At 40.9% G+C, this 26,027-nt stretch overlaps 1 protein-coding gene across 7 annotated transcripts in view; it reads left to right on the forward strand.

The window, feature by feature from the left end:
- The window catches only part of VAV3 (vav guanine nucleotide exchange factor 3), a 387,336-nt gene that overhangs the window by 210,895 nt on the left and 150,414 nt on the right, over nt 1–26,027 (forward strand). For all 7 annotated transcript variants that reach the window (XM_072968102.1, XM_072968098.1, XM_072968101.1 and 4 more), the window contains 9 exons: nt 745–813; nt 2,647–2,750; nt 4,041–4,140; nt 7,845–7,940; nt 11,197–11,265; nt 12,917–13,003; nt 16,075–16,160; nt 17,698–17,830; nt 18,224–18,333. In XM_072968102.1, coding sequence (XP_072824203.1) covers nt 745–813; nt 2,647–2,750; nt 4,041–4,140; nt 7,845–7,940; nt 11,197–11,265; nt 12,917–13,003; nt 16,075–16,160; nt 17,698–17,830; nt 18,224–18,333 — 854 coding nt within the window. The remainder of the gene's footprint in view (nt 1–744; nt 814–2,646; nt 2,751–4,040; nt 4,141–7,844; nt 7,941–11,196; nt 11,266–12,916; nt 13,004–16,074; nt 16,161–17,697; nt 17,831–18,223; nt 18,334–26,027) is intronic.

Raw genomic sequence — 26,027 nt, forward strand, 5'->3', positions numbered from 1 at the left:
CAAGGGAGGTGAGGACATGGGGGATGTGGGCTGGTCAGTGGACTGGCAGACCCAGTGGGGTTGAAGAAGTCCTTGAAGGAATGAGCTGGAAAGATGGGAGGGCAGAGGTCAGCATCGGTGCTGTGGAGCCTTTGCAGGTGTCGGTGCTGGCAGGGTCTTGGGATGTGACCACGGGAGCAGCTGAGCTAGGATGGGACACAGATTATTGGAGTCCAAGGAACTGAGAGGCCAGGCTCCTGGAAGGATCATCGGCACAGGTGCTGAGATGGCCGAAAATGAGGGTGGGAGGAATATTGGGAAGAGATGCGGCCAGCCAGAAGCTACAGTTCTCAAGGGATGAAGGGGAATGACCCATAAATTGCATAAGCAGATTATTGAGCTCAGGGATCTAGAATCTCCACAAAGCATATGAGGGATGTTTTGTCTTAACCCTCAAATACATCTCCAAAACGTTACCATTTTTTCCAGTTCAGCTAATGATGTTCTCTCTCCCTCTCTTTTTTCACCCTTACTTTCAGAAGCAGTTGTAGCCCAGATCTTTTATTTGTACTTAAAATGTATTAACTATTTATGTCTTTATATTTCTGTTCAAGTATAATATCTTCACGGTAGTTCTTTTTTCTCAGTATTCATAACGTTGATAAACAGTTAACTCTCCATAAATATTTATTGCTTGCTGGTGAAAACTGTCACATACATGAGGATAAGTTGTGCTTAATGATTCTTCTCTCTTCTCTCTGGTAGTATTTCATGGCACCGTTAAAAAGATTTCTGACAGCAGCAGAATTTGATTCAGTATTCATCAACATTCCTGTAAGTAAAAATGCGCCAGTTGACATTCTATAAAATCCTCATTTTCTTCTTGACTCCCTATTTTAACATTCTCCTATTTTCTTTAAGAATTTTGACCCAATTATTATTATTATTATTTTTTGCCTCCTGAGTTCTTATAGTCTTATTCTATTCTGGAAGTAACTGATATGTCATATTGTCAGCCGGAAGTCCGTCAGGGTGTATGCTGAACACAGATGGATAAGATTCATGTGTTACCCTGCACTGCCCATCATGACATGGTGTCTCAGTTAGTCCCTGCTGTTACTGTCTCTTCACCTTGTGGCCGTCCCCTTCTGCCCCACTCCCTGCTCTCATGTTCCTCCAGCCCCCGGACCCCTTCTTGCAGACACTGGCCTGGCTCCATCCGGCTCCATCCACTTCCCGCCATTCCTGCACTTCCTTGACCTCTGCTTTGTGATGTTTTCCGTTTCCAGATGTGTCAGCCTAAACTCCCATTTCTGAAATACACTATTTCCTTAGGATTTAACAGTCCATTTTAATGGTAAGATGTGAGGAGCTTTTCTTCACATTTATGTAAGCATTTCAGATTTCAGGATACTGTACAATTATCTGACAACCCTAAAAGGATACTTACCCAGAAGCAGAGAAGCAAGCCAGTGCTAAACCCTGTGAGGTCTTGCTAGGCAAGACTCACGTTCTTAGACCTCCAGAACAGGCTTGGTTTTAACATACAGCTTTTATAGACAGTATATAAGCATTCATGTGCAGGCTGGCTTGTATCAATTTTGATTCTTTTAGATTTAGTGTTGCCGTGCACCAGGCAGTTAGCTGTGGCATGCTGTCCTTGTCTCTGATTTTGGCCAAAGGAAGATGTTTGTATTGATTTCTATGAAGGAAGAAGAAGGTCACAATATCAAACGAACATTTAGCATAAAACAAACCACACATTCTAAGAAGAGGAGGCTCTGGAGCCATCTGAGTAGGCTCGCTGTGACTTAGGACCCATTTGACAGTCCTTATTCTTGGGGCTTTTCCACATTCCTCAAAAAAATAACAACAGAGCCAACACATTCATGTTTCTCTCCCGCCTACTGAGGAAAGGCACGCAGAGATGTCAGTGTGTGCTCCAGGGTGCACGGGAAGAGATGCAGGGAGAAATGGCACCTTGACTCAAATCTCCTCGTTTCTTGGCTGTGATGCGTATTTACCATCTCACTGGAAATTACTTGCTTATCAGGAGAAATGGGAAATTGTGACTTTTGAGTTGCCCCAGTGCACTGCCTGCTACAATTTATTTGCTGCTTATTTGTGCCTTTAGTTGTCTGGTTTCAAGTAATTTAGTCTGATTATTGTTAGCTTAGCTCCAGGACACCACTAATTGACCAGAGTACAAATCTGTGTTTTTACGTCCCAAGGACATGAATCATTACTTTATCCTGTCAATACATCATTAAGCACTTGGATGGTTTTATTTAAAAATTTAAAGTGATTATAAAATGAAAATGAACTGTACATGTTTTTATACAAGGAATAAATTACCCTTTAATAACTAGTGAGATAATTTCTTTTTCCACAGGACACTGACATTTCAAGTTGGATCTGAAAATGCTATTTGCCATGCACGTGGCCTGTCTTCCTCTCTCCGCCCCCTCCTCCTTCCTCCCCTCCCCCTCCTCTTTTCTTCCTGTCTCCCTCCCCCCTTCCCCCCCCCTTTACTGATGGTAGCACGTGTATATATTGAGGGAATTCGGCATATCCTTGAATATCTAGCAGTGCTGGGCCCCCGGTGATTTTTGGGGTTTTTTTTGATTCTGATTCCTAATTTCCTTTGCCATTGTTTTCTTTTCTCAGGAACTTGTGAAAGTTCATCGAAACCTAATGCAAGAGATTCATGATTCCATTGTAAATAAAAATGACCAGAACTTGTATCAAGTCTTCATTAACTACAAGGAGAGGTAACTTTTGGATTTCAGATTTTGTGGCTATTTGTTTGTAATTACAGTGAGGGTTAGTATTACAATTGCACAAAACTGGCTCTTACTACAGTTTATTAAGATCCTACCTGGGTAGTAATTAGAACATGGGACAGTTAATCTCAAAGCGATAGTTGAAGTCCATATGTGTATCAAGAAAAAAAAAAAGTTTCAGGCTTTTGCACTGCAAGTCAGAAGGTGCAGGATTCTGTGCAGAACCTGTCGCCCTGGAGTTCTGGAGTCTCCAGGAAGGCATTTTTAACTCTGAGCCTCCTTTTTTTCCACCTGTAAATGTTAGGGGTGGATTAGCTGGTACCTGCTGCTTTTTCCAACTCTAATATTTTATAATTCTCTACTTTGGAGCATTAGATTCACAGCCAAAATCAGTTTCCCTTTCTGAATTTGAAAAAAAAAATCTTCTGAACAACTCATATGAATTAGAAGTAACCAAGGAATTTGCTTAAAAGGCAGTTCTGTCTTTTAAAATGAAGCGCCATAGTCTAGTTCTAAAAAGTGGCTAATGAATTGCTTTGCATCAACATTAGATAAACATTAATGTAGTAGTTCCCTCCCACCCCCCCAACCCCCCAGCCCAGCAGAGTTAAGAGAAACATTAGATCAGCCAGACTCTGTGAAAATCAAAGCCGGTCTTACTCCAGAGATGCCCTTCCTGAAGCAGACTCCGACCCCTTGCAATACGAGTTATCTTCTGTCCAGCTCAGTGCAGGCTTCTCAGTCCCACTTTCCAGACGATGTATTTTTCTTAATTAAAAAGTTGGAAGGAGTAGGAGGTTTATTAATGAATGGTGACTACAGTGAAATCGCAGCAGAAAATAAAACTGCTCCTGAGTGAGCGCAAACAGTGAAGAAGTTGATCTCTAATAGGAAGTTAAACAGATGTTTTATTTTGTTTTTGATGTATATGTTGTATCAAACAGTATTAACAGTCATTACGCCAGTTTGTAACATCTACCTGCTGTAAAGTTGTATGTGGAATCAATCCTGTTCAAATTTAGAAGTAAAAAAAAAGTCGTCTTTAATACCATAAGGATGAATGACCCTCATTCCACGACTGTATGTATGATGTGTGTTAAAAAGAAATGAGTAAATTGCCCGGGGTGACCGAGATAGGGGGAGGGGCAGGACGAGCCAGATTTACTGATTATTCCTAACATGGGTTTAAATAGATGAAAAATTCTACCTCTTTCCTCTTCCACTTTATTCTTGCCTTTTTGTCCTATAGATTTCTTCCTCTCTCTTCTTCCCTTTCAGGTTGGTTATTTATGGGCAGTATTGCAGTGGAGTGGAGTCAGCCATCTCTAGTTTAGACTACATTTCGAAGACAAAAGAAGATGTCAAACTGAAATTGGAGGTGCCTGTTTATTTCCTGTTTCTATATGACATAGAGTAAAAGAAACCAAAAACATGTTCCTTTTCATGATCAAAGCAGCAACAAATTTCCCGTGCATCCTACGTATAATTTCATGTCAGTTTTATAAACTATTTTAATACATAGCTCTATAAAATAATCATATGGCGGTGGTAATGGCAGTAGTAAGATAGAAGCTTTATTTTACATGCATTATCTCATTAGAGCCTCATGGCTTTGTGAGATACATACAGTTAATTTTCCTATCTGTGGGTGAGAAAGCCAAGGTTTAGCGAGATGATGAGTAATTTACCCAGGGTAGTAAAAGGTACAGGGTGAGTGAGATATGTGTGAGATAATGTATATGTAGGTTTAAAATGTTTATTTAAAATATAAGACATTTAGGGGCAGGTGTATAAAAAGGGAATGGATATTGCCCATAAAAAGGAAGACTAGACAGACACACAGGTAATAGGATTAAGTAGAATGTGAGAAGCATTCATTGAAAGGGCTTCATGAGTAAGGCTGAGTGGTCACTTCAGTAAGTAGAGTTAGACAGTGGAAGATTTATCTGAAGGGTTAGCATTTGAGATCGGTCACTGAAGAATGGGGTGAATCTTGACAGATGAGAAAACATATAGGGCTTTCTGGAAGAATTGGTATGTCTTGACCAGAAGAGTCGGGGAAGTTTGAGAAGTGCCGAGCAGACTAGTGTAAACAGCACGTGGTAACAATGGAAAATAAGTCTGGAATCTGTGTTAAGTTATTTTTTGTGTGTGTGCATTTTTTTTTCCGCCACAAAAAGTGTTCGCACTTTCAAGAAAACTTCTGAAAAATGATATTTGTGTGTTATGTGAATTATCATCTCAAATATCTTGTCCATATGTTTGGATTTTCTAAAGTTTCAGGTAGAGATACGTAGTCAACTGTTAGGTGACAGTGTGGCTTAGCTGGCTCTCTCTCATCCTCTCTGCTGCTCTTTGTTCGGTTTAGCAATGAAGTCAGGTGATGAACAGGAGAAAAAGTAGCAGATGATTTACAAATCAGAACTCCTTCACTGTTGTAGCATATCTGGTCTGGCTTCATAACTCTTAATTCCCACCAAAGGGAACTATTGGTTAGAAGGTTTGCACGTCGACAGGCTGCCAAGTAACTGCACTAACTCAGTGTCATAGATCTTTCTTCCTTACTTCTTACAGTCCCTGGACGATGTGGACCTTATGTCTAGAGATGGCTTGAGTCCCTAAATGACATCCTTACAACCTTGTTCGCCTAAGGGGCCCCCACTCCTTTTTGGAGAATAGAGCCTCATAAGTGTAGAACTGTTAGCCACCTTGACTTAAAATATGATGGTGAGATAGAACTTTACAACTTGCGCAACTGGCTCCTGATAGATCTACCATTAAAGCAGTTTTTGCTTTTGTTTTTGTTTTAAATCAAGATATATAATTCTGGCTCAAGGGAGGAGTCAGCAAGTTGTCCATCAAACCTCCATGAGATTCTCGGCATCATTTGAACGTTCCTCTCCTTTTTTCAGAGTCAGTGTCGCCATCCTGCCCAGTGAGCACCCTCTGGAGCTCTAGGGACACAGTTGCTGTCGTCACTGTCAGCCTTAGGGAAAGAGAGGGCCTCGGGCTGAGTTTGAAAGGCTCAGGGTGAGGTGCTGATGGTTCTCTTTTCCTCAGTTGAAACGCCCCGTTTCTCCCCATCTCCCTGACCTGGAGGTACTTACTCAGATGCTCACTGCTAGTCCTCAGCACGTAGTCCTGGCTGGAGCTGTCTCCTGCCAGTCCCAGCATGTGGAGGGAAAGCTGCCTTAGACTTGGTTTCTCTCTGCCTCCGTCTTCAAATCTTCTTTTCGGTGGTTACTTTTGCTCTTGTTGATTTTTGTCTTTTTTCCTCCACTTTGGGACCAAAATAACATGGAGTGAAGGGTAATAGAGTCTTTTATCTCGCCCTACAAGCTGGCTCACCCCCATTCCGTTTTATTTTCTTCTCAATTAGTGTTGGAGTTGAGGCTAAGCACACGGCTGGATGTTTGGGAAGAATAATTTCTACGCTTTGTTTACTTTCACTGCTGACGGACGTTTTAGGCCTGTCTCAGGCCCCCTGTCATGGCTAATGGCAGCAGTGCTAGTTGCTATACTTCCTGAGCCTGTAACTTAGAACTAGAACTGATCCCCCCCCAAAGTTTTAAACTCATTTCCATAACATAACAAAATGAATTTTAAATTATGTAATATTTTTGTTCTTAACACTATGTTAAGATGGCATAACATAAGAAGTGTGAGATACAACTTCAATTCCAAGGGACTTAAAATGCAGCTGGGAAGATGAGACCCGTTCATTACAATAATATTAACAGTTTGACCTCCTATTTGAGACCCACGATCCAGAACTCTGTGTAATCTGTGGAAGCAAGAAATCCGTTGGAATAGTTATCCTTCCAGTGAACCGCAGCAACTGACAAGACGTGAGCTAACACGTCAGGATGTGGCCCCAGTTCTTCGTGTTTAGGAGCTGTAGTCAAGCACTCATTAACTCAGTATGGTCTTGGAGCTAATGGTGTTTGTTTTTATAGCTCCTGGTAATATATCCTCTTATGTGCCGAAAAAGCTACGTGTGAGCAAAAGGGAAATCTGAGAGTATTTTCTTGAACACAACTCCTTCCGTGAACTGGAGAGTTCCTTGGTCTTGGATATGTAATTGTCTGAGGATTTTTGGACTTGTTAGGCTGCTCACTAATAAAAATGTTTTTAGGGAACTTTTATTGTTCCTTTGAACTACACAGCAGTTATGTGAGAAACAGTAAAATCAGAAGAGCAACTTGTTCAAGGTCACACAGACGAGAGTTACCAAACTTGATTTAAATTCAGGTGTTGACACTTCAAAGTGCTTGCTTCAAAGTCATAGTTGATGTGAAAAGAGTGAACCAGTCAATACTATTTTTCAGTAAACTCTTACAAAGAGTGTGAGATTAAAAAAATAAAATCTGAGGCTTTTAGAACTTGGAATCCAGTTGTGGGTTTATCCTTTAGTAAATTTTTGGAATCAGTCGTTCCATTTCATTCATTTTAACAAATGTTTATTCAGCAAATAGTGGATTCTTAGAGATATAAAAGACATATTGGGGAAGATACTGCTTACAACAATAATTAAAAGACCCACAGGGCACGGAGGGACAGCACACGTTGGGTTACTAACAGTTTGGGTTGGGATTATTACTAACAGAAGTACAGTCAATCAAGAGGATGATGAGTTTTGCTGGAAACTAGGCAAAGCACACAGCAGTTGGAAAGAACTGAATGAACGCAGCCATGATGGTGGGGAAGGAGCACGGGGGGTGTGATGAGCAGGGCCTTGCTCTTGGTGCCTGGTCCGCAGGCCTGCTGGAGGAGGCTGGTAAAAGGTAACGTGGCATGTAGGGGCAGATGCTGGAGGACCACTAGAAAAAATAATCTTCATGCATAAAAGCGTTCTATGTATTTATTCCCATTTAGTGCTGAAATACTACAAGTTTTATTTCTTTTTTTATTTTACTTGCTGATACTTCCTGTTTTTTAGAAAGAAGGATTGGGGAGAAGGAAAACAAACTATTTTTTGTCTAATAGCAGTTTTGCTTATGACTTTTGCATCTTTTTCTTTGAATGTTTGTGACTCCCTTTGATAAAACTAACAAAATTAAATTTAAAAAAATATTTCATTAGGAATGTTCCAAAAGAGCAAATAATGGGAAATTTACTCTTCGAGATTTGCTGGTAGTTCCTATGCAACGTGTTTTAAAGTATCACCTTCTCCTCCAGGTATGTAACTTAAAACTGTTTATTTGTTCATTCATTACATGCAGCAAAATAGTAATGAAGCATCAACTGCGCTTTGAAACTATGTTTGGAGCCCTGTCCCCTTAACAATTTTCAATGATCAGGCTAGCTGCGTGGGAAATAACAGAGCAGCTGGACATCTTTCCTTCCTTTTGGTAAAGATAATCCTGTGTCTCTCACAAAGTCATACATTTTGTCCTCCAAACAGAACTGGCTCCAAAAAAATGTTTAAAATTTAAAACAAAGAAAAACAAATAGAAATGTCCCTACAACCAAATCTTCTGTCATTAGCAGTGATCATTTATTGGACTCTCAGTGTCGCTATACGCTTGAATTTTGCAGGTTAATTGTGTTAGAACCTGTGCCTTATAACCATAAATGAAAGAGAGTTGTGTCACGTTCTGTGTTGCTTTCTGCTATGCCAAATTATAGTAAGACTACATTTATTTTGAAGTGATTCTTGTTATAACTCCAAAGCTTATGGTTTCCACGGTTAGTCTTCTAATGAGGGTGGAGAGTCTTATAAATTTAATTTGATAGCTGTACCAGGAGACTCATTAGTTCTGCTCCAAAGAAATATCTTACTGTATTAGTCTGTCAGCTCCACTGATACTTGTGAAATGTCATTTTGGAAAGATCTACTACCTGTATGTGGAATGTCATTTTAAGTTTGCTGTGCTTTGTACATCTCGTATATTAAATTTCTTGAACTGTAGCTGCAAAATTATTAGTCAATTCTATTTTTGTTCCACTGAGAAATCAGAAGGATTCAAACCCTGATTATTCCTTAAAAATGCATTAAAACATTTATGAGACCTAAACTCAAAGCAACTTAATCAAATTGCATTTTATGAAAAAATAATAAGGAAGACTTAGGCAATCAGTTTCTGAGACATCGTGACACTAAAAACATGTCCACAAGAAGATAGTAATTTACTTTGTAACTTCGGTATAGTCAAATACCAGCTGAAGAATTTAAAAGGTGCAGTTTTCAAGAAACACCCATTTTGGTCACGTTAAAGATTTTAGACAGACACTTATAAAAGTATAAAATATGACTATATCGTTTTGAAATTTGGCAATTTTTTTTTTACTAATTTTTCTTGGGTGGTTTTATATTTTAAATTTCAAAAATATATTTAGTTCCTTGATGGTTTTTTAAAATAGGAAAAGTTTTATCTGGGACACCACACTTAAGATAGAAATTCTAGAAATGTTTTTCCATTTCAAGATAGTGTCGAGTAGAATTAATTTGTCTACTGTTTAGAAATGTGTTGAATAAATGTGGTATGAATGTGCACATTTCCTACTTACTACTATATTTTAGTGGGTAAATCAGTTTTGAAATGTCTTATGATTTGAAATCCCAGATCTATCAAATTAAAATATTTTATAGTGGGAGGGGGTTGAAACCTTGAGAATAATTTACTATTATTATTTAAGAAGGGAGAAGTAAAAATAGAAATAAAAGAATGTTGCTTTGACAGGTTTATTAGACGTAGCAGATTTGGTATCTGTAGGTTCTGTGTGCAGCTAGAACCACCACTGGTACTGAATGCAGCAAAGGTTTTGGAATGGCTTCCATGGTCCACATACAGTGTTAGGCACTCAGCAGTATAAAGCAGCCCCCCTCACATGGTGATGTTTAGACGGGGAGAGCGAAATGCAGTCTGCCGAGTGCAGTGCCATGTGTTAGGGATGCGGAAGGTACCGAGGTGGTAACAACACGGACCTAGTTAATTACAGCTCGCACAGAGGCCTCTGTCAGGGAAGGCTTTGCAGAGGACAGATTCTTGAGTTGGGCTTTGAAGGAGGAACAACAGTTTGACAGGTGGCTCGGAGAGAAAGGGCTTTCTAAGGCAAGATAACAGCAGGCCTAGTGGAATCAGATATTAGAATGTATTTTGAGAACTGCAATTAATTTAGCAGTACTAGAACATAGGTTGTTTAGGTGGAAGTGGAGAGAAGTTGGAATTGGTGTGCAGAATTCCGATAATGAGGTGTCTTCGAGGTGTGGATGACGACCTGAAGCTTCTGTGGGCTTCGTAGAAGTCTAACAGGATCTGACTCACATGTAGGGACTTCACTGATGTCAGTAGAGTGAGTAGATGGTAGAGAGGATAGACTGCAAGTCAGAAGGTCAGTCAGAAGCCTGGTGTCCTGACCCATTTGAAAAAGAGCAGGGACTTGAGCCGAGGCCCTGGTAGTAGGGCTGGTTTCCAGGCGAAGGACCAAAGGTAACAGAAGTCACCACTGAGGGGGAGGAAAGAGTCTGGGGCGCCTTTTAGGTTTTGGCTTAAGTGATTGCACTGTTGGAGGTGCCATCATTCAGTGAACCATGAGCAGGAACAATAGTAGGGTTGTGAGTGAGGGTGTGTTAGGCTTGGGCGTGTGGATTTGAGGGGCTTGTCAGACACCCAGGTTGAACTGTTTAGTTGGGCATAAGAGACTGGGACTCAGGCGTGAGTCCTGAATTGAGCACATTCATTGGAGAACCACTGTCCCATGAGGAGATAGAGGACATTATGACAACGGTTGTGATGGAATTCTTAGAGTATTTAAAGTAAGAAAAACAGAAGACTGAGCTGAAAATCTAGGGAGCAGTACTTTCTAAGGTGCAGATAAAGAAGAAAGTGTGGAAGACAAGTGAATAGGCAGACATTTAAGATGGACTGACAAATAACAACAGCTACAAACAGAGGCGCCTTATGTCTCTGAGGCCAAAGGAGAGGCTCCATCATCACGATCAAAAGCTGTGGTGGGGGACGGGGTACAGCTCAGTGTAGAGCGCTTGCCTAGCATGCATGAGGTCCTGAGTTCAATCCCCAGTACCTCCATTCAAAATAAATAAGTAAATAAATCTAATTACCCGCCCCCCCCAAAGCCATCAGGAGGCCAAGTTTGATAATGAGTGAAAAGTCTCATTTCAGTTGGCCAGGAGGGGCCTTTCATAACACCTGGGAAGAGGGTCAGTGTGATAATGGGGGACAGAATTCAGGTTCAGCTTTGAAAGGAAAATGTTTTCCAACCATTGTCTCATGTTCGTTTGATGTCTTGTTGAAGTCTTACCAAGACATTGGTATTGAATTTGATGAAATTTTTGAAAACGGAGCCTGCTTGCATCAGATTTACCATATTATGGTGCGAGTAATGATAAAAATGGTTTATTATTTAAACGTTTTCTTATATTTTGGTTTTAATTGGATGAAAGTAGTACTAAACTATATCTTCCAAATAGGAGCTGGTCAAACACACCATGGATCCTATGGAGAAGGCCAATCTGAAACTGGCCCTTGACGCAATGAAGGTAAGACAAATGCATCATTCACTTGTTTGTATTTCTTACTTTTGCCTAAAAACAATGGACTATAAACGGCTAATACATACGTATGATATGCTAGTATATAATATAATATCTGTAAGTATTTGTAGAGTTTTGCTTTTGGTGGGGAGAGCTGAAATCAATATCTTTGCATGCATTTAATTGTTAGACAAAAACAAAACGAAGAGGTTTATTAAAATAACTTTTGTTATTTATGAAAGTATGACAACTTTCGTAACCACCAGGAAGGATTTAATAGAAAGGTTTTACTTCACATTCCTTTTCTGGTTACTAAGAGAAAACTGTTGGCTTGTGCAAGCTGATGACTTCGGAACACTGGCGTGACTTGTCCTCAAGTCAGGCTGTCTGCCAGGTGGACCTCTGGATGCTGTGTATCAGCACACGTGGATTGGTTTGAGTTTCTGTTTCAGGGAATAAATCTGAAAATCAAGAACTGCAAGTAGATGAATGAAGGCTTTTTCAGCATATTGGGGAATCTGTAAAACCCTGATTTCCATGCTCTGCTGGACTCTGACTTTGGAAGAAATAATATTTGCCCCTAACTTAAAATTAAAACATAAGCAAATATTTGTTCTCAAAACAGAATACCAATGTGACTCTGCTCAGAGCAATGCGTAATTACTTGCCTGTGTCTCTGTGCCAATTTTAGTGTTAAGCCTGCCGTTCAGCTGACATTAATATCCTGTCAGGAAACATCACACATTTATTATAAAAAAAATCATACCAAGTTTTCCATTTTTTAAAGAGGTCGTGTATAGATACATCCTAGGAAAAGTCAGGCTTTCATTTAGAACAAAGTTAGGAACTGCTTTTTGCCAGGGTTCTGTTCCTGCTGTTACAGATGAATGTAAGAGGGTAGAGAAAAAAGGAAAAGAGCCCAGAAAGCAGGAAAAATCTGGAGCACATATAATAAAAATAGCTGGTTACAGTATCGGAAGATTAGCTCATGTTCCCTCAAATATGAGAAAAGACATTTTAAAATAGGTGAAGGCACACGGAGAAGCAGGGCCAGCGCTGTCTGTGCGCTGCGGGTCATTTTCCTGTTCTCTGGCTTCTCTGCCCTCTTTACTTCCCCACTATTAACTCTTTGAAATTGAACTGGCCTCCTGGACAGAATGCTCTCAGGAGCTAAGACACTAGCTGGATGCAGACAACAGTCCTGCTGGATTCGCTGTCTCACTCTGAGTTACTTTTTCCTCCCGGCTCATCTTTGATGATTGTCCTGATTCTAACCCAAGTGCAAATGTGATTCCCTCAAGGTCAGCCGTTAACGCGTGTGGAATTTACATTCTCCCGACCTGGTTTCCTGTTTGGTGTTCGCCCTGGCAGCATATTTTGTTGGTTGTTGTTTTTCATCCTTGCTCTTTTCGGTGGAGGGAGGGTGGGGGGTGGTGAATGACAAGGCTTTAGTCCTCCCAGCTGTAGGCCAGACAGCGCTAAATTGCTTTTGAGATGCAGCTCTGATTGACTGGGCGTTCATTTGATTGTCACTGAGAAGTTACGGTGGTAACTCTGACCACTAATGAAATTAATGATGTGCTTTCTTTCAAACCGTTCTCATCTCTTGTCTAATCTTATCCTGCTTCTTTTCTCTGCCCCTCTCTTTGTTCTTTAGGACTTGGCACAATATGTGAATGAAGTGAAAAGAGATAATGAGACCCTTCGTGAAATTAAACAGTTTCAGCTATCTATAGAAAATCTGGTATGTAATTATCTATTCCATCCAGCCTCCCCAGCCCACAAGCTGGGGGACGTTCTAGGAGTTGTTTTTGAAGGAAAGATAGTTTACCTTCAAGTTCCTGTTGTTCCGGATTTTGTTTTTTTTTTTCCCTGAGGTCTCTTTGGCAGCCTCCGTATGGATGTCTGGTGGCACCTGGGACACATCCTTGTCCAGAGACTTTCTGCCATGGCTGCCGTTCTCACCGCTGTCACACGGTGATCCCTCTTCACCCAGCAGTCCCAGTTCTGAACACGGGAGTCCTTTTTTTTCTTGTCTTTTCCTCACCCTCCTACATACTGATGGTGGAGTCCTGTTACTTAATTCATTTTATGTGTATTTACTGGGTGACCCCTGGTGCTTGGGACTGGGGCTGCAACTCTGAACAGCATGGTCTCTGAGTTGAGGAGACAGTAGAAGGAGTTTAAAAATACTCTGTTGAGATCAGCTCTGTGACCAGGTTGCTGCAACAGAGGATGGTGAGGGGAGGCCCAGTTTAGATAAGACAGCCAGAAAAAGTCCGTCTGAGTCATTTGTCACTTGAGCCTGAAGAAGCCAGTGACACAGGGGTCTGTGGAGAGAGGATTCCAGGCCGAAGCCTTAGCAGGTGAATGGCCCAGAGATGGGCAAGAAAGAGCCAGGGCTGTCCGAGAAGCTGAAAGGCTGGAAGCTGACAGCAAAAGGAAGGAGGGTGGGCTGTGCAGTGGGGGAGGTGCAGGAGACCTGCAGCCCCCAGCCTGGGGGCCGAGGAGGCGTGTGTGACCAGAGGGCTTCACAGTCCGACCTACATGTTGAGGAAGCCCTTTCAGCAGACAGCCGGGCAGCAGGTTGTTGAGGTGGTTCCCAGAGAGGGATGACGGAGGCTGGGTGAAGCTGTGGGTGGGGAGACAGAGCTGAGTGAATGGATTTAAGAGACTTTTCTTGGTAGAGCAATGTTAGTGCTCCTTTCTCTGAAACATCGTGAGTCTGGGTGTCGTTCCACACATGCAGCCTGTTCCCCGTTGCGGGACTTCATGGGCCACCTTTCCGGTTACGGTAGCCGCTCATCACCTCTTCACGTAGTCCATTTCCAAACTGCGGATTTCTCAGTTCTTCTCTCCTTCCAAGTCTTGTCGAAATTTTCTGTTACCTTCAAGACTCAATCAGTATTCCTTAGCAAGATATCAAGGCCCTCAGTGATTTGGCCTTAAACTATTTCCCTAAACGTATCCAGCTAATAAGTGTCCGCATGCTTTGTCTCACAGCTCCCCTGCTGCGTTGCGAGGTCTCCGATTTGCCATGCGTTTTTGTAGTTCTGCCTTTGATTATAATGTCAAAGCCTGGAATAATATCTTTTTTCATTATTCCTTATCATATTTCTTCAAGGTCCAACTGAAATTAATTCTTTCCCTAATCCCTCATCTCCCTTTCTCTTTGTAATTCCACAGCACATGGCCTGGATGGCTGTTTTTTTTTAATTGTGGTAAAATACATATAAAACGTGAACTTTACCATGTGTAGGTAGGCGGTTTTGTGACATCAGATGCAGTCATCCTGTTGTGCGGCCACCACCATCATCCATTGTCAGAACTCTTTTCATCTTGCAAAACCGAAGCTCTCTCTCTAGGAACACCAACTCCTCCGTCCTCCTGGACCCTGGGAACCGCTGCTCTACTCTCTGTCCTTACGAAGGATTAGATATTGATACTTACCACGCTTTTGTTCGCACATATTTTCTCACGTTCTGTGGGTTGCCTTTTCGCTCGGGTGTCCTCTGCACGAAATTTTCATTTTTGCTAAAGTCCATCTTATCGATCTTTTGTTGCCTGTGCTCTTCGTGTCATATCTAAGAAATCATTGCTAAATCCAATGTTATAAACCTTTCCCCCTATGTTTTCTTCTAAAAGCTTTATATTTTTAGCTCTTTGATCCACTTGGAGTTAATTTTTGGATACCATATAAAGGAAGGGTCCAGCTTCATTCTTTTGTCTGTGCATGCCCGGTTCCCCAGCACCATTTGTTGGAAAGGCTCTCCTGTCAGCCATTGAGTGGTCTTGGCACTCTTGTCTAAAATCATTTGGCCATCTATGTGAGGGCTTATTTCTGGATGTTCTGTTCTACTCCATTGGTTTAGAAGTCTGTGTTGATGCCAGTTGCATACTGTTTAATAGCTTTGTACTAAGTTTTGAGATCGGGGAGTATGAGACCCCAACCTTGTTCTTTTTTAAGATTGTTTTACCTATTAAGGGTCCCTTGTGATTCCACATGAATTGAAGGATGGAGTTTTCTGTTTCTGCCAAAAACATCATTGGAATTTTAGTAGGAAACATTTATTTTTATACTTTCTTGCAGTACAGTTAATTAATTACCTATCTATCTTTTTTCTTAGAATACATGCATCTAGGTGTTAGTGATCATTTTCAGTCAATTCTTTTTTCCTTTATCACCTTAGTTAGGTGCTCATAAATACTTAAAACTTTTTATCGTCTGTCTCTGGGGAAATGGCTCATTATTTTTAATCATTAAGTCAGAACTTTTCATTCCTGAGATCTTTACTCAGGGAAGCCATTCTCGACTCCCGAAACCAAATTATGTCCCCCAGCCATGCGTGCTTCCTCTGCTCTTCCTTCGTGACTGTCACACATTTGTCATCATTTACTTCCGTGAATGTTTGTTCCCGCAATGGGCAGTATGTTTCAGGAGGGCAGAGTCTGGGTCAGTCTGCCCTGTGCCTGTTACAGTGGCTGGGACAAAGCGGATGCTCAGTAAATATTTGTTGCTGTAACTTCCTTGTGATTTGAATTTTTCCAATTCTCTCCTTCTGTAGCTAACTCCTTCATTAGGCTTGTAAGTGGAATCGGTTAATGTCCTCAGCATGCCTTCTGGGATGACCAAGGACAAGCTTTGTTTCAAAGCGTATTATGTTGATCTGAGGTTTTTAGAGTCTATGTGCTAAAAATGTAAAATGATAAAACTTGTTATATAATAAGGTTATGGTCCCCAAGAAGCCTCACTAATGCTTATTTCTGTTTTTATGTGATTGTGAAAAACTGAGACATGTAAATTTTACATTTTAGAACCAACCAGTTTTGCTTTTTGGACGACCTCAGGGAGATGGTGAAATTCGGATAACCACTCTAGACAAGCATACAAAACAAGAAAGGTGAGAAGGATCAGTGCTCACTTTCAAAATAAGTAATTAGTAGCAGGAGATTGAGAAAATCTTAAAAATTGAGTTCCTCCAGGACAAAGGAGGGAAACAAAGGCAGAAAGATAAGGGGACGGACCAATCTATGTTTTTTAAATTCCCCATGTAGGTATGATAATGTTGTTCTGGATTCTGTTGATTTGCCTAAGTTTGAGTTCTTAGGAAGGAAATGACAAATATAAAACATCAGCTGAAGTGAAAAAGTCCATGAAAATGAGCATAGTGACAGAGCAGTAATAGACAGCTACCATAAAAGCACAATTGTTTGTTTGTTTGTTTGTTTATTTATTTTGCTATACATTTTAAAGTAACTAAAAATAATACAGAATGTTCTAAGAAGGAAGTCCAAGTGAGGACCATTTAGTGAGACTTTTTTGAGGGAGGTTTGTAGGTGGAGTCTGTAAAGATCAGTGAGCTTGGCCTGGTGTCCCTAATTATACACATGTGATTGTCAAACTGATTTATTTGGTTGAAATGGCCATTTTCTGGATCCTTTGGAGACTGGAAAGTCAGCCAGCAGGGGGCAGCATCAGCTCTTGCTTCCATCTAAATACCCAGGCTCTAAAGGTAGCTGCCAGAAGATACATGTCCTTTTAGCCTCTCCAGGAAAATAGGCTTGGAAAGTGATGCAAGTAATAGAGCTGTGCGACTGTATTGTCACCGTCATCGTTTAAAAAAATGTGTGCATGTTAATCACCAACTGAGAGTTTTCGAAAAGGTGCGAGTATGGGTGTTGAATGTCAGGATTAGCAGGTTTGTCTTCTCCCGCAGTTACATTGTTTTTACTGAGATAGAAGGGAAATCTCAACATATAGATGTAACCGTAATTTCTCTAGCTTCTGTTTGGGTCACATAACACTCAGTTTGTGGTTCAGGCGGTCCATTAAGTCACGAGGAAATACTTAACAGGGTAGACGCGTGAGTTCCCCGAGTAGACCCAAGTGTGGATCCTGCCTGGCACCCACTGGCCATGTGACCTTGATAAAGTCCTCTCACTTCTCTGAGCCTCAAGCCATCTCCCCAGCAAAACGAAGGTATAATAATACCTATCTCAGGAGATGGTCCTGGGGAATTAAATTAAGGGAGTCATCTTCATGGAAGGGATTCTGACTGACTCCTAGTGACATGAGTAGATGGTAACTGCTATTGTCATTAATATTATTCCATAAATGTTTACCTTTTAAACTAAAAGAAAAAAAAGAGTACTGTCTCGTGCACAACTCTTTTTGGCTTAATTGTTCCTGACAACAACTCCCACAGCGTGCATATCATTCTCATTATAATTTTGCCTATTTTTTAAGTGAGGAAACTGAGGTACAGCAAGGTCATTCATTTAGTAAAGGGCAGTGCCAGGACACACACACAGTTCATTCCTTTCAGACACTGCCTTTGTCTTTAACTCACAGGAAAAATCAAATTTTACCTGGGAAGAATTAACCCACATGCTTCCAAACCATTTAAATCAATCTCTCTTTCTCTTTCTCTCTCTCAGGCATATCTTCTTATTTGATCTGGCAGTGATTGTATGTAAAAGGAAAGGTGATAACTATGAAATGAAGGAAATAATAGATCTTCAGCAGTACAAAATAGCCAACAATCCTACAACTGATAAAGAAAATAAAAAGGTGAATTCTTGGAAATGAATAACTGATTTACTCGTAACTTTGACTATTCAAAGAAAGTGGGCTGCTAGATTAATGTGAGAGGCAGTTTATCGATCCAGGTGTTTTTGTTTCTAGAGATTAATTAGAAGCAAGCCTCTGTGAGAAACAATTGGACAGTGCCACGGCTGATATGATCACCTCAAATGCCTTAATGATCAAGGCAGCAAAATGCATTTGGCATAGCAGTCGTTACAGATACGAAATTGGCTACAATCATCTTGATTGTTCACAGTTTGTATGATGATAAGGCTGTGAGAGGTTTGTGGATGATTCTGGCAGTGTGTTAGTGAATTTGGAAACCTGATGTTATTAATGAATGATATCTATTAACCCGAGGAATGTTAATTTTAACAGTGGTCTTACGGCTTCTACCTCATCCACATCCAAGGACAAAATGGGTTGGAATTTTATTGCAAAACAAAAGATTTGAAGAAAAAATGGCTGGAACAGTTTGAAATGGCTTTGTGAGTATCTCTGCTTTTAAAAGTGCTTTTTTTCTATTGCATAAGTCTCTTACAAACAATAGGCTAAGAATAAATGTACTCTAATGTTTGTAGCATGCATGCAGAGGCCGTGAAAACACTCTGCTCCGAGCATGAGTGCTATGCTGCCGTCTGCTTGATAACTTTGGTCTCTGCAGAGATGTTTTGGCGAATTTCTTCAAGAAAAAGAAAGAGGGAGCTCTAATCTTCTGTTTGACTTTCTTATGGGCATATTTAATTCTTTAGCTTTCACCAGTCCCTGAAAATATTAATTACTCTAATGATAAACTTCTAATATAATTGCCATGTTCTGTATACATCTTTAAATTAAAGAGAAATACCCCCAAACACATACAAATCCATGTATCCATATGAACACATCTTTTAGTTTTAATAGAAAGATTGATTTCTTCCTCCTGTTTTGTTTTTAACTCATTTATTTGAATTCTGGGCAAATGGCTTGACATATTCAATGAATGCTTCAAGGATGTGATTTCTTTCAGGGTTCTTTCCTTTTATTAAAGTGGAGCTGAACAAGGAAGTGGGGAATAAATCAGAACTGTTACAAAAGGAATGGCATAAAGAGATGTAATTATATAAGAACATGTCACTGTAGGGGTCTCTTTTCAGTTTTGAGGTTTATGGATTAAAAGGTGCATAATGACCCTTGTTGTGAAACATATAGGTCACCCTGAAATTGAAACTGTTAACAGAAGGTGAAATTAAGGGGAAAAAAAACACTTTTGTAATCTACTTCATTTGTATTCTAGCATTATTTACTTTTTGTAGACAAATTCTATCAGATTTTTTTGTTTGCTTTTTCTTTTGCTTTGTTTTTGTAAGTGTTCACATTAATGTAAAATGGAGCAAGGATTAGAATATTTTTATTGTAGTTCTGAACTGAGAAAAATAGAAATTTTCTTTAGATGATTTTCTCTAACGTTTTGAGAGAGAGGATTGTGCAGCTAACATATTTTTCAGCCCATGGACAATTCTGGATCCAGCAGTAACCACTGCCATGAACTGGGTGCATAGTCTTAGCCGATTTGTTTATCCTTTCAGAGCCTCAGTTTCCTCCTCTGTAAAATAGGGATAATAGTATTTTGAATTCAAGATACTTTGTGTCAAGCAGAGTGGCGGCCACACGGTACAGCGGCAGTGATAAGTATTGAATAGCGAGTGGTAGCTGTTGTTACCACTATTACTTAATATTGTTTTATATTTTGGATCCTAATAAAATCAGAGGGCATTTTTCAGTATACTATGATAGTTCTTAACGTTTATTATTATTGATTATAACAACTAAACAGAAAAGCTTAGCAGTTGTGTGCATCAATAAAATGAGTATTCTACAGGGACCTCCCTGGTTTGGGGCACCGATGATGAAGTTGGTGACCCCGCCCAGTCTCTGATGAACAGTGGGCTACAACATAAACCTAGTGTGCTGTTGTAGTGAGGTTTCAAGCGATAGCCTGCACTTGGACTGGAGCAGTTGGGGTTGGGGTGACAGGATGCTGGGGTTCTGATACTGTGAAAAGGCAGAGCTGATCTCAAGCCTTCACTCTTGTGGAAAGGTTACTGGGCTGGTATTTTCTTATGGATTCTGTTTGGCTCTATAATCGTTACATGAGTGAAGGAATTTCTGCAGAGGAGGGAAGCTAAATGTCTTGTCCAGAGAAGGCAGGCTCCTTGGACTATGTAACAGGCTTATCACTTAATATTTTGTTCAGTTGATGTAAATTAAAAACAGCTAAGCTCTGGATACAAGAGACTCAACAAGATGGATGCTTATCTCTCTTTTTCATGTAAAAGAGTCTGGGGTAGGTAGACAGGGGTGGTACTGTGGATCTCTGGAGTACTGTCGGGAACCCAAGCGCAGATCTTCCTGCTCTGCCAATTTCACCCTTTGGCTTCTGTCCTCAGGGTTGGCCAACCTTGTCATCCAGAATATCTGCTGGAGCTCCAGCCATCACATCTACATTCTTGGCAGCAGAAAGTGATCCTCATTTTTAAGGATCCTTTGCAGAAATGCTATAAACTTCTGTTATGTAATATTGATTAGCACATTGTCACGTGGCCACATCTGACAAGAGAGCCTAGGACATACCGTCTTCATTCTGTGCAAGGTTATGCTTGGCTAAGAGTCAAGGTTCTCTTATTATGGGAGGAAAGAGAAATGGGTAGTTGTAGGCAACTGTCAGTCTCTGTTGTGCGGGTATATACATACCGGAGGAGTATGGGGGGGTTTAAATAGTTTCAACGCGAGAAAGATGGCTGTACCACACACAGGGACCCTGCGACTCTTCCATCTTTGAGCACATTCCAAGCATGTCAACAACATAATTAAACACCCATGGAAGTGGTTGTTTGTATTTCAGAGTTCCATCAATTACCCATGCAGATGGTGAGAGGGTGGAGGTACCTGTTCTTGAAAATTACTCAAAGTTTGACTTTAAGCAGGGATTATGCATGTATGATAAAATAAGGATTTTATTCAAGCACCAGAATATTTCATTATTTTATTTCCTCTCCTCTTTTTTGAAACTGAAGTTATGCTGGAGAGCCCTGCTTCCAGCTTTGTAAGACAGATCTTGCTTGTCATGTGCTCAGGAAAGTTGAATAATCTAGGTGAGTCCTGAAGCTTAAGACTTCACCTAGGCTTAAATTTTGCTATTTTATCCATTATCTAAAGTTCTAGTACTCTTAATCTATGAGCCATGGAGAAGAAAAGAATACTCAGAAATCCTGCAGCATTCATGACAGGACGTGATGAACAGTAAGCCATGTGCATTTCCACAGACCAGCTCCTTCCAGTCCCTTTGGCATTGACAAGGGCCCTGCGAATTCCCCTGTTGATTCTGGAGTGTTGCTTTAAGAGATTTTGAAAAGGAAAGGGAGGCATTGGTAGGAAGGTGGTGGGAAATGAAGGGAGGTGATATTTTAAGACTGATGAAATGCTTGCCAGTTCTATTTATAGATGATGGCAGTTCTGCTGTTTAGGACATTTTTATTTAAAAAAATTGCAAATCACCTTTAAGGCATTTAAAATACTGCTCTTAATTTAGAATATTAGAAAGGGCCATATAAAGGCATGAAGACCAAGAAACAGTAAGTATCTGGTAAATGCAAATCATTTCCCCAGAGGTGACCTAAATCTGAGCGTCCGTCTTTCCTAAGCACGCCCCATCCCTGCTCAGTAGCGTGCTCTCTGACCTTCTTTGGCCATAACCACTTCCAGCGTTTACAGAATGCACCGGACCACATCAGAACTTGGCAAACCTCTGGAAGAAAGGCTTCGCAGAGAGAAAAGCCGCAGTGACACACTTGGGTAGGGCAGGAAGAAGGATGCCTTTTTTCTTCTTTCCTGTGAGAAGAGGTGGCCTCAGGACTGATGGCTCTTGAGGTTGTTGGAACGGTTACTGAGCCGAGGAATGCTCGAGAGCTCTAGTTCTGGGGATTGCACTCTAAAGAAGAGATTTAGATCTTTAATAGCCTGATTGTTACGCGTTGTTTATTCTTGTTTATTTCCGAAAGGGCTTTTTGTCATTGTCTCCCACGGTTCCATTTAGTCATCTGTGAAATAGGATGGCATGTATTTTTATGAGAATAAGCTGGTTCTCGTAATGATGTTGCAAAGTGTAGATATGAGTGCCTATAGCGGTGTTCAAAATATTATCAGAAAGCTATGGATGGGTTTCCTTCATACCCCTGAAAGCCAGTGTTTTTGCGAATTCTCCTGTTAGATTTAAAGTAACGAACATTGTCATACCCATTTTATAGCTCAGGAAGCTAGCAGTCACAGGGCTATTTCAGCAAATTTGTCCGAGTTCAGTGCTCTATCATTTGCAATAGAGTTCAGGATCTCAGTTCACAGCATTTTCTTTATCCATGCAGGTGCTAAAATAAGCACCCAGGCTCAAACCCTGTTATCTAAAACTGGAGTCAGGTTTCTTTCTTCCTTTTTCTTTTTTTTTTTTTTCCCCCACAGTGACTAGGACCTAGAGGATCAGGCAGTGCCCTTAAATGTTCCAGAAATAAGTCAAAGTTGGGTAAAATATGAAATAAAGAAATTGAACAGTAGAATAAGAAGACTTTTAAAAGGGAGAGCTAGAGAAAGAAAAGTAAAATAGGACGAGAAAAGAGCATCACAAATGGTAGAAAGTGGTAGATTCTGAGCCGGCTTCTGTCGTGTTTGTTGAAGAGAGGTGAGAGGCCCTCTTGCCTGGAATTTCTTCTGACTGACCTGACCCAATTCTTGAAATTCTAACGGTTTATGTATACTCCCTTGAAGAAAGGAAGCCCCCCTGAAGATGCACGTACCCTTATTACCATGCTACGTAAGATTTCTTCCCTGTGGACCATATGCCAGGCACGGTGCCACATGGATTACCTAAGGCAAAACAGCAGAGACGTCATTAATGTCTGATAAAATATTAGCCCGGGATATATGTCTGTTAAAAGCTAGGACTGATGGTAGCAGGGAGAAGAGGAGGAAAAGGGAGTATAGAAATTCTAGAGCTGGGGAGGGGCCCCGGGACCAGGCTGCCTTGTCACCGGGCAGGGCAGTCAGTCCCTGAGCTTCGTTTCCCACGATGAACCCCTGACCCTGAAGAGGAGTGTTCTCCAAGTGGGGCGGGGCAGGGGGCAGGAATCCAGCCGTTAAACTCCACAAATCGCGCTTAATCTGAGCAACAGTGTTTCTTTCTGATTGATTCCCCATTTACTTCCAGGAGGAATTTGAGGTCACTCACCATAAAAAGTGCACATGCCACAGAGTTAAAAAGAAAAATTTAAATAATCATGAGGTCAAACAGAACAGTGCTCCAAAGCATTTTCCTCAGACTCAGGCTCCACTTGACAAGAACATTTTCCTGAAATTCACCTTCTGTCTTTTGAATGTAAAAGCCATGGGTGTGTTTTTCACATATTAAATATAAAATTATATTTTATCAAATTTAATTTGTTTTAATCTAAAGATATTGCTCAGATAGTCTGAATACTAGAAGGGTGATTACCGGAGGAAATTGCATTCATTCGCCAAATATTTATTGAACACTTGCCTTATTGCCGGACCCTATTGGAAGCCCTGGCCAGATGACACTGAAGGAGCTCTTGCAATTGAATTTAAATGCTGTGACTTCTAAATATAATAATATTCAGTTAATATATAATGTAATGAATTTTAAGACTGAGCTCTTGATACGTCTATCCAAATAATCTCTTCCTCAGAATTCCATCTATTCAAGTGTAGAAAGACAGAGAGCCAAGGTTTGCCCTTCTCCTCCCCCGTGTAATCAATTTCTCACCAATCTCTGCAGATTAAGTCTGACCACTTGCTTGCAGTCTTCAGCCTCACCTCCTTCAAGCCTTCTGCATCTCTAATTAACTTCCACTATCCCTGCATCGTCCTTTTCAGTTCGTTCTTCAGGAAGCATCCAGGTGATCTGCTGTGTCCCGCCCCACTGAAGACCCTTCCTTGGCTGTTTATTGCACTGTGTATAATATCAAAATTCTTACTAGGACCTCAGAAGTCCCTGCATGATTTTATCCCACCCATCTCTCCAGCTACATCTCACACCCATTTGCTATAGTTAGAGTGAGTGCATTTTAGTTTTTGGAGAAAATGCACAGGGCTCAGGTATTCAGCTGTGAGATTCCCTTACCCTACTTGTTACAGATAATCATTACTTGCCTGTTCTATTTTCCTTGTCTTTTCTCCTCCTAAAGAGTAGGGACTCTTTCTTGCTTTTTGGAGAGAAGCTAAATTAAAAACTACATGGTTAATGCTGGGAGAAAAGGAAAAAGAAAGCTTCATAGGTCTGGGAATGGAAAGAAAGGTTTGGGTTTTGGTGTGAGCGAGGCGATGCAATAGCGATGGGGTCTGAGGGATTTGGAACAGGGCACAGGGACTTTGAATTATATTCCTTCTGATGTTCTCTGAAATGCTAAGTAAAGAATGAAATTGCTCTTTGGTTATTTTGGTTGCCCTGTGCTATATGTACCTTTAAGGCCCCAAGGCTGAACTTCCTGGGCCCTTGGATTGATGGCATTACCACTAGATCTAGCCGTCTTTTTCATGGCTGTTCTCCCAGTGGACTAAAAACACCAAGAGGGCAGGGGTCCTGTCAATGTTATTCACACACAGGACCCATCTTAGCACAATGCCTGGTCTGTAGTGGATTTTTTTGTTTGTATTTGTATTTTTATTGTAAATCTGAAACTTTATTTTCAAGTTTTCTGACAACAAGGGCAATTAAAAAAAAAGACTTGATGAATTAGAAAATTATTTTTGTCCAACAAACTATCACAATAGCTCTCGAGGGAAAGAAACTTTTACTAGTGTGATATAGAAGGCTTTATAATCTGGATCCTTAGGTAAGAGACACTGAGAAAATATGTTCTCTGCCAGCAGCATTAGATTTTTTGAAGTTCTAGAAGTTGACATCATGTATCATTATTCTTTTTCTTAACTAGGCTTCAGAAGTAAGATTGCATTTTTTTGTTGTTGTTTTTTGGAGATTGCAGTTTTTTGAAGGCATTTGTGTAGACGTCTAACCTGATGTTTCCAGGTTATGTTTCTTTTTGTTCTTCTAGATATGTTTCTTTTTGGCAGTCTGAGTCAATGCGTGGATGGAACGTGAAACAAGCAAGATGCGTAACTTTCACATTACCTAGATTCTTTCAGATAATGCTGGTCCAATCTATACTTCTGCTAAAAACTGCAGAGCAGTATGCAGCTCATGCTGTGTGGGGCCTCCTTGTCTCTAGGAGACATAGGAGATGAAGTTAGACTAGTTCTAAGGTCTGATGTGCGCAAAGCCACCTACTTCCTCGTATTTCTCTCTGTCCACACTCCCGATTCTTTGTGACCTCCTCTTTTTTCCCGCCTATCAAGCTCAGAGTCTTCATTCCTCCATTTTGCACCTGAAATCCAATCACGGTCTGCACTTTGTGTACTGATGGGTGTCACAAGGGAGGCTCATTTCATGTGTCTATTCCCTCTGCCCTTTCCCTGGTCTCCTTGACACCCTCAGCAGCACCTGGAGTGTAGTGTGACCCCCACCCCCATATGCTGCTCCCTGCAGTGGACCAGGACTCCTGACCTTGCTGCTTCTCCTGCGGGGAGTGACTAGTCAGTTCGGAGAGAGGGCGCCTCCCCAAGCCTTCCTGGGATTTAGAGGAATAAAGCTGTGTTATGTTACACATCAAATCAGGATTAAGAGATCTGGTGAGTGTCTCGAGAGAAATGGTCTTTGTTGTTGACTGATGAGAGATCATTTTTTTTTGAGTCTTTAAAAAAAATTTTTTTGGGTGGTGTAGGTAATTAGGTTTATTTATTAATTTTTTTTTAAGAGGAGGTGCTGGGGATTGAACCCAGCACCCTGTGCATGCTAAACATGGCCCCTACTGCTGAGCTACACCCTCCCCCTGACCCATGTTTATGATGCCAGAGGGCTGGCAGCAAATTTGACATTCTTTTGTGCACATTTAAAATACTGTGTTTCTATTTCTGCCCGTTTGGAGAATCCTCCAGTAGCTCCGTGAAGCTAAGTTGGAGAATTCGAGCCCCACGCCCTTGGCTGCTGCTACTGCTAACACTGCTGCCTCCCTCCCCCACCTTTCTCCTCTTCTCCTTTGTCTTCTTCGGGAGCTCTGTGGAGATCTTCTCAGATGTC

Source organism: Vicugna pacos, chromosome 9 (genome assembly GCF_048564905.1).
Source record: "Vicugna pacos chromosome 9, VicPac4, whole genome shotgun sequence".
NCBI lineage: Eukaryota > Metazoa > Chordata > Mammalia > Artiodactyla > Camelidae > Vicugna > Vicugna pacos.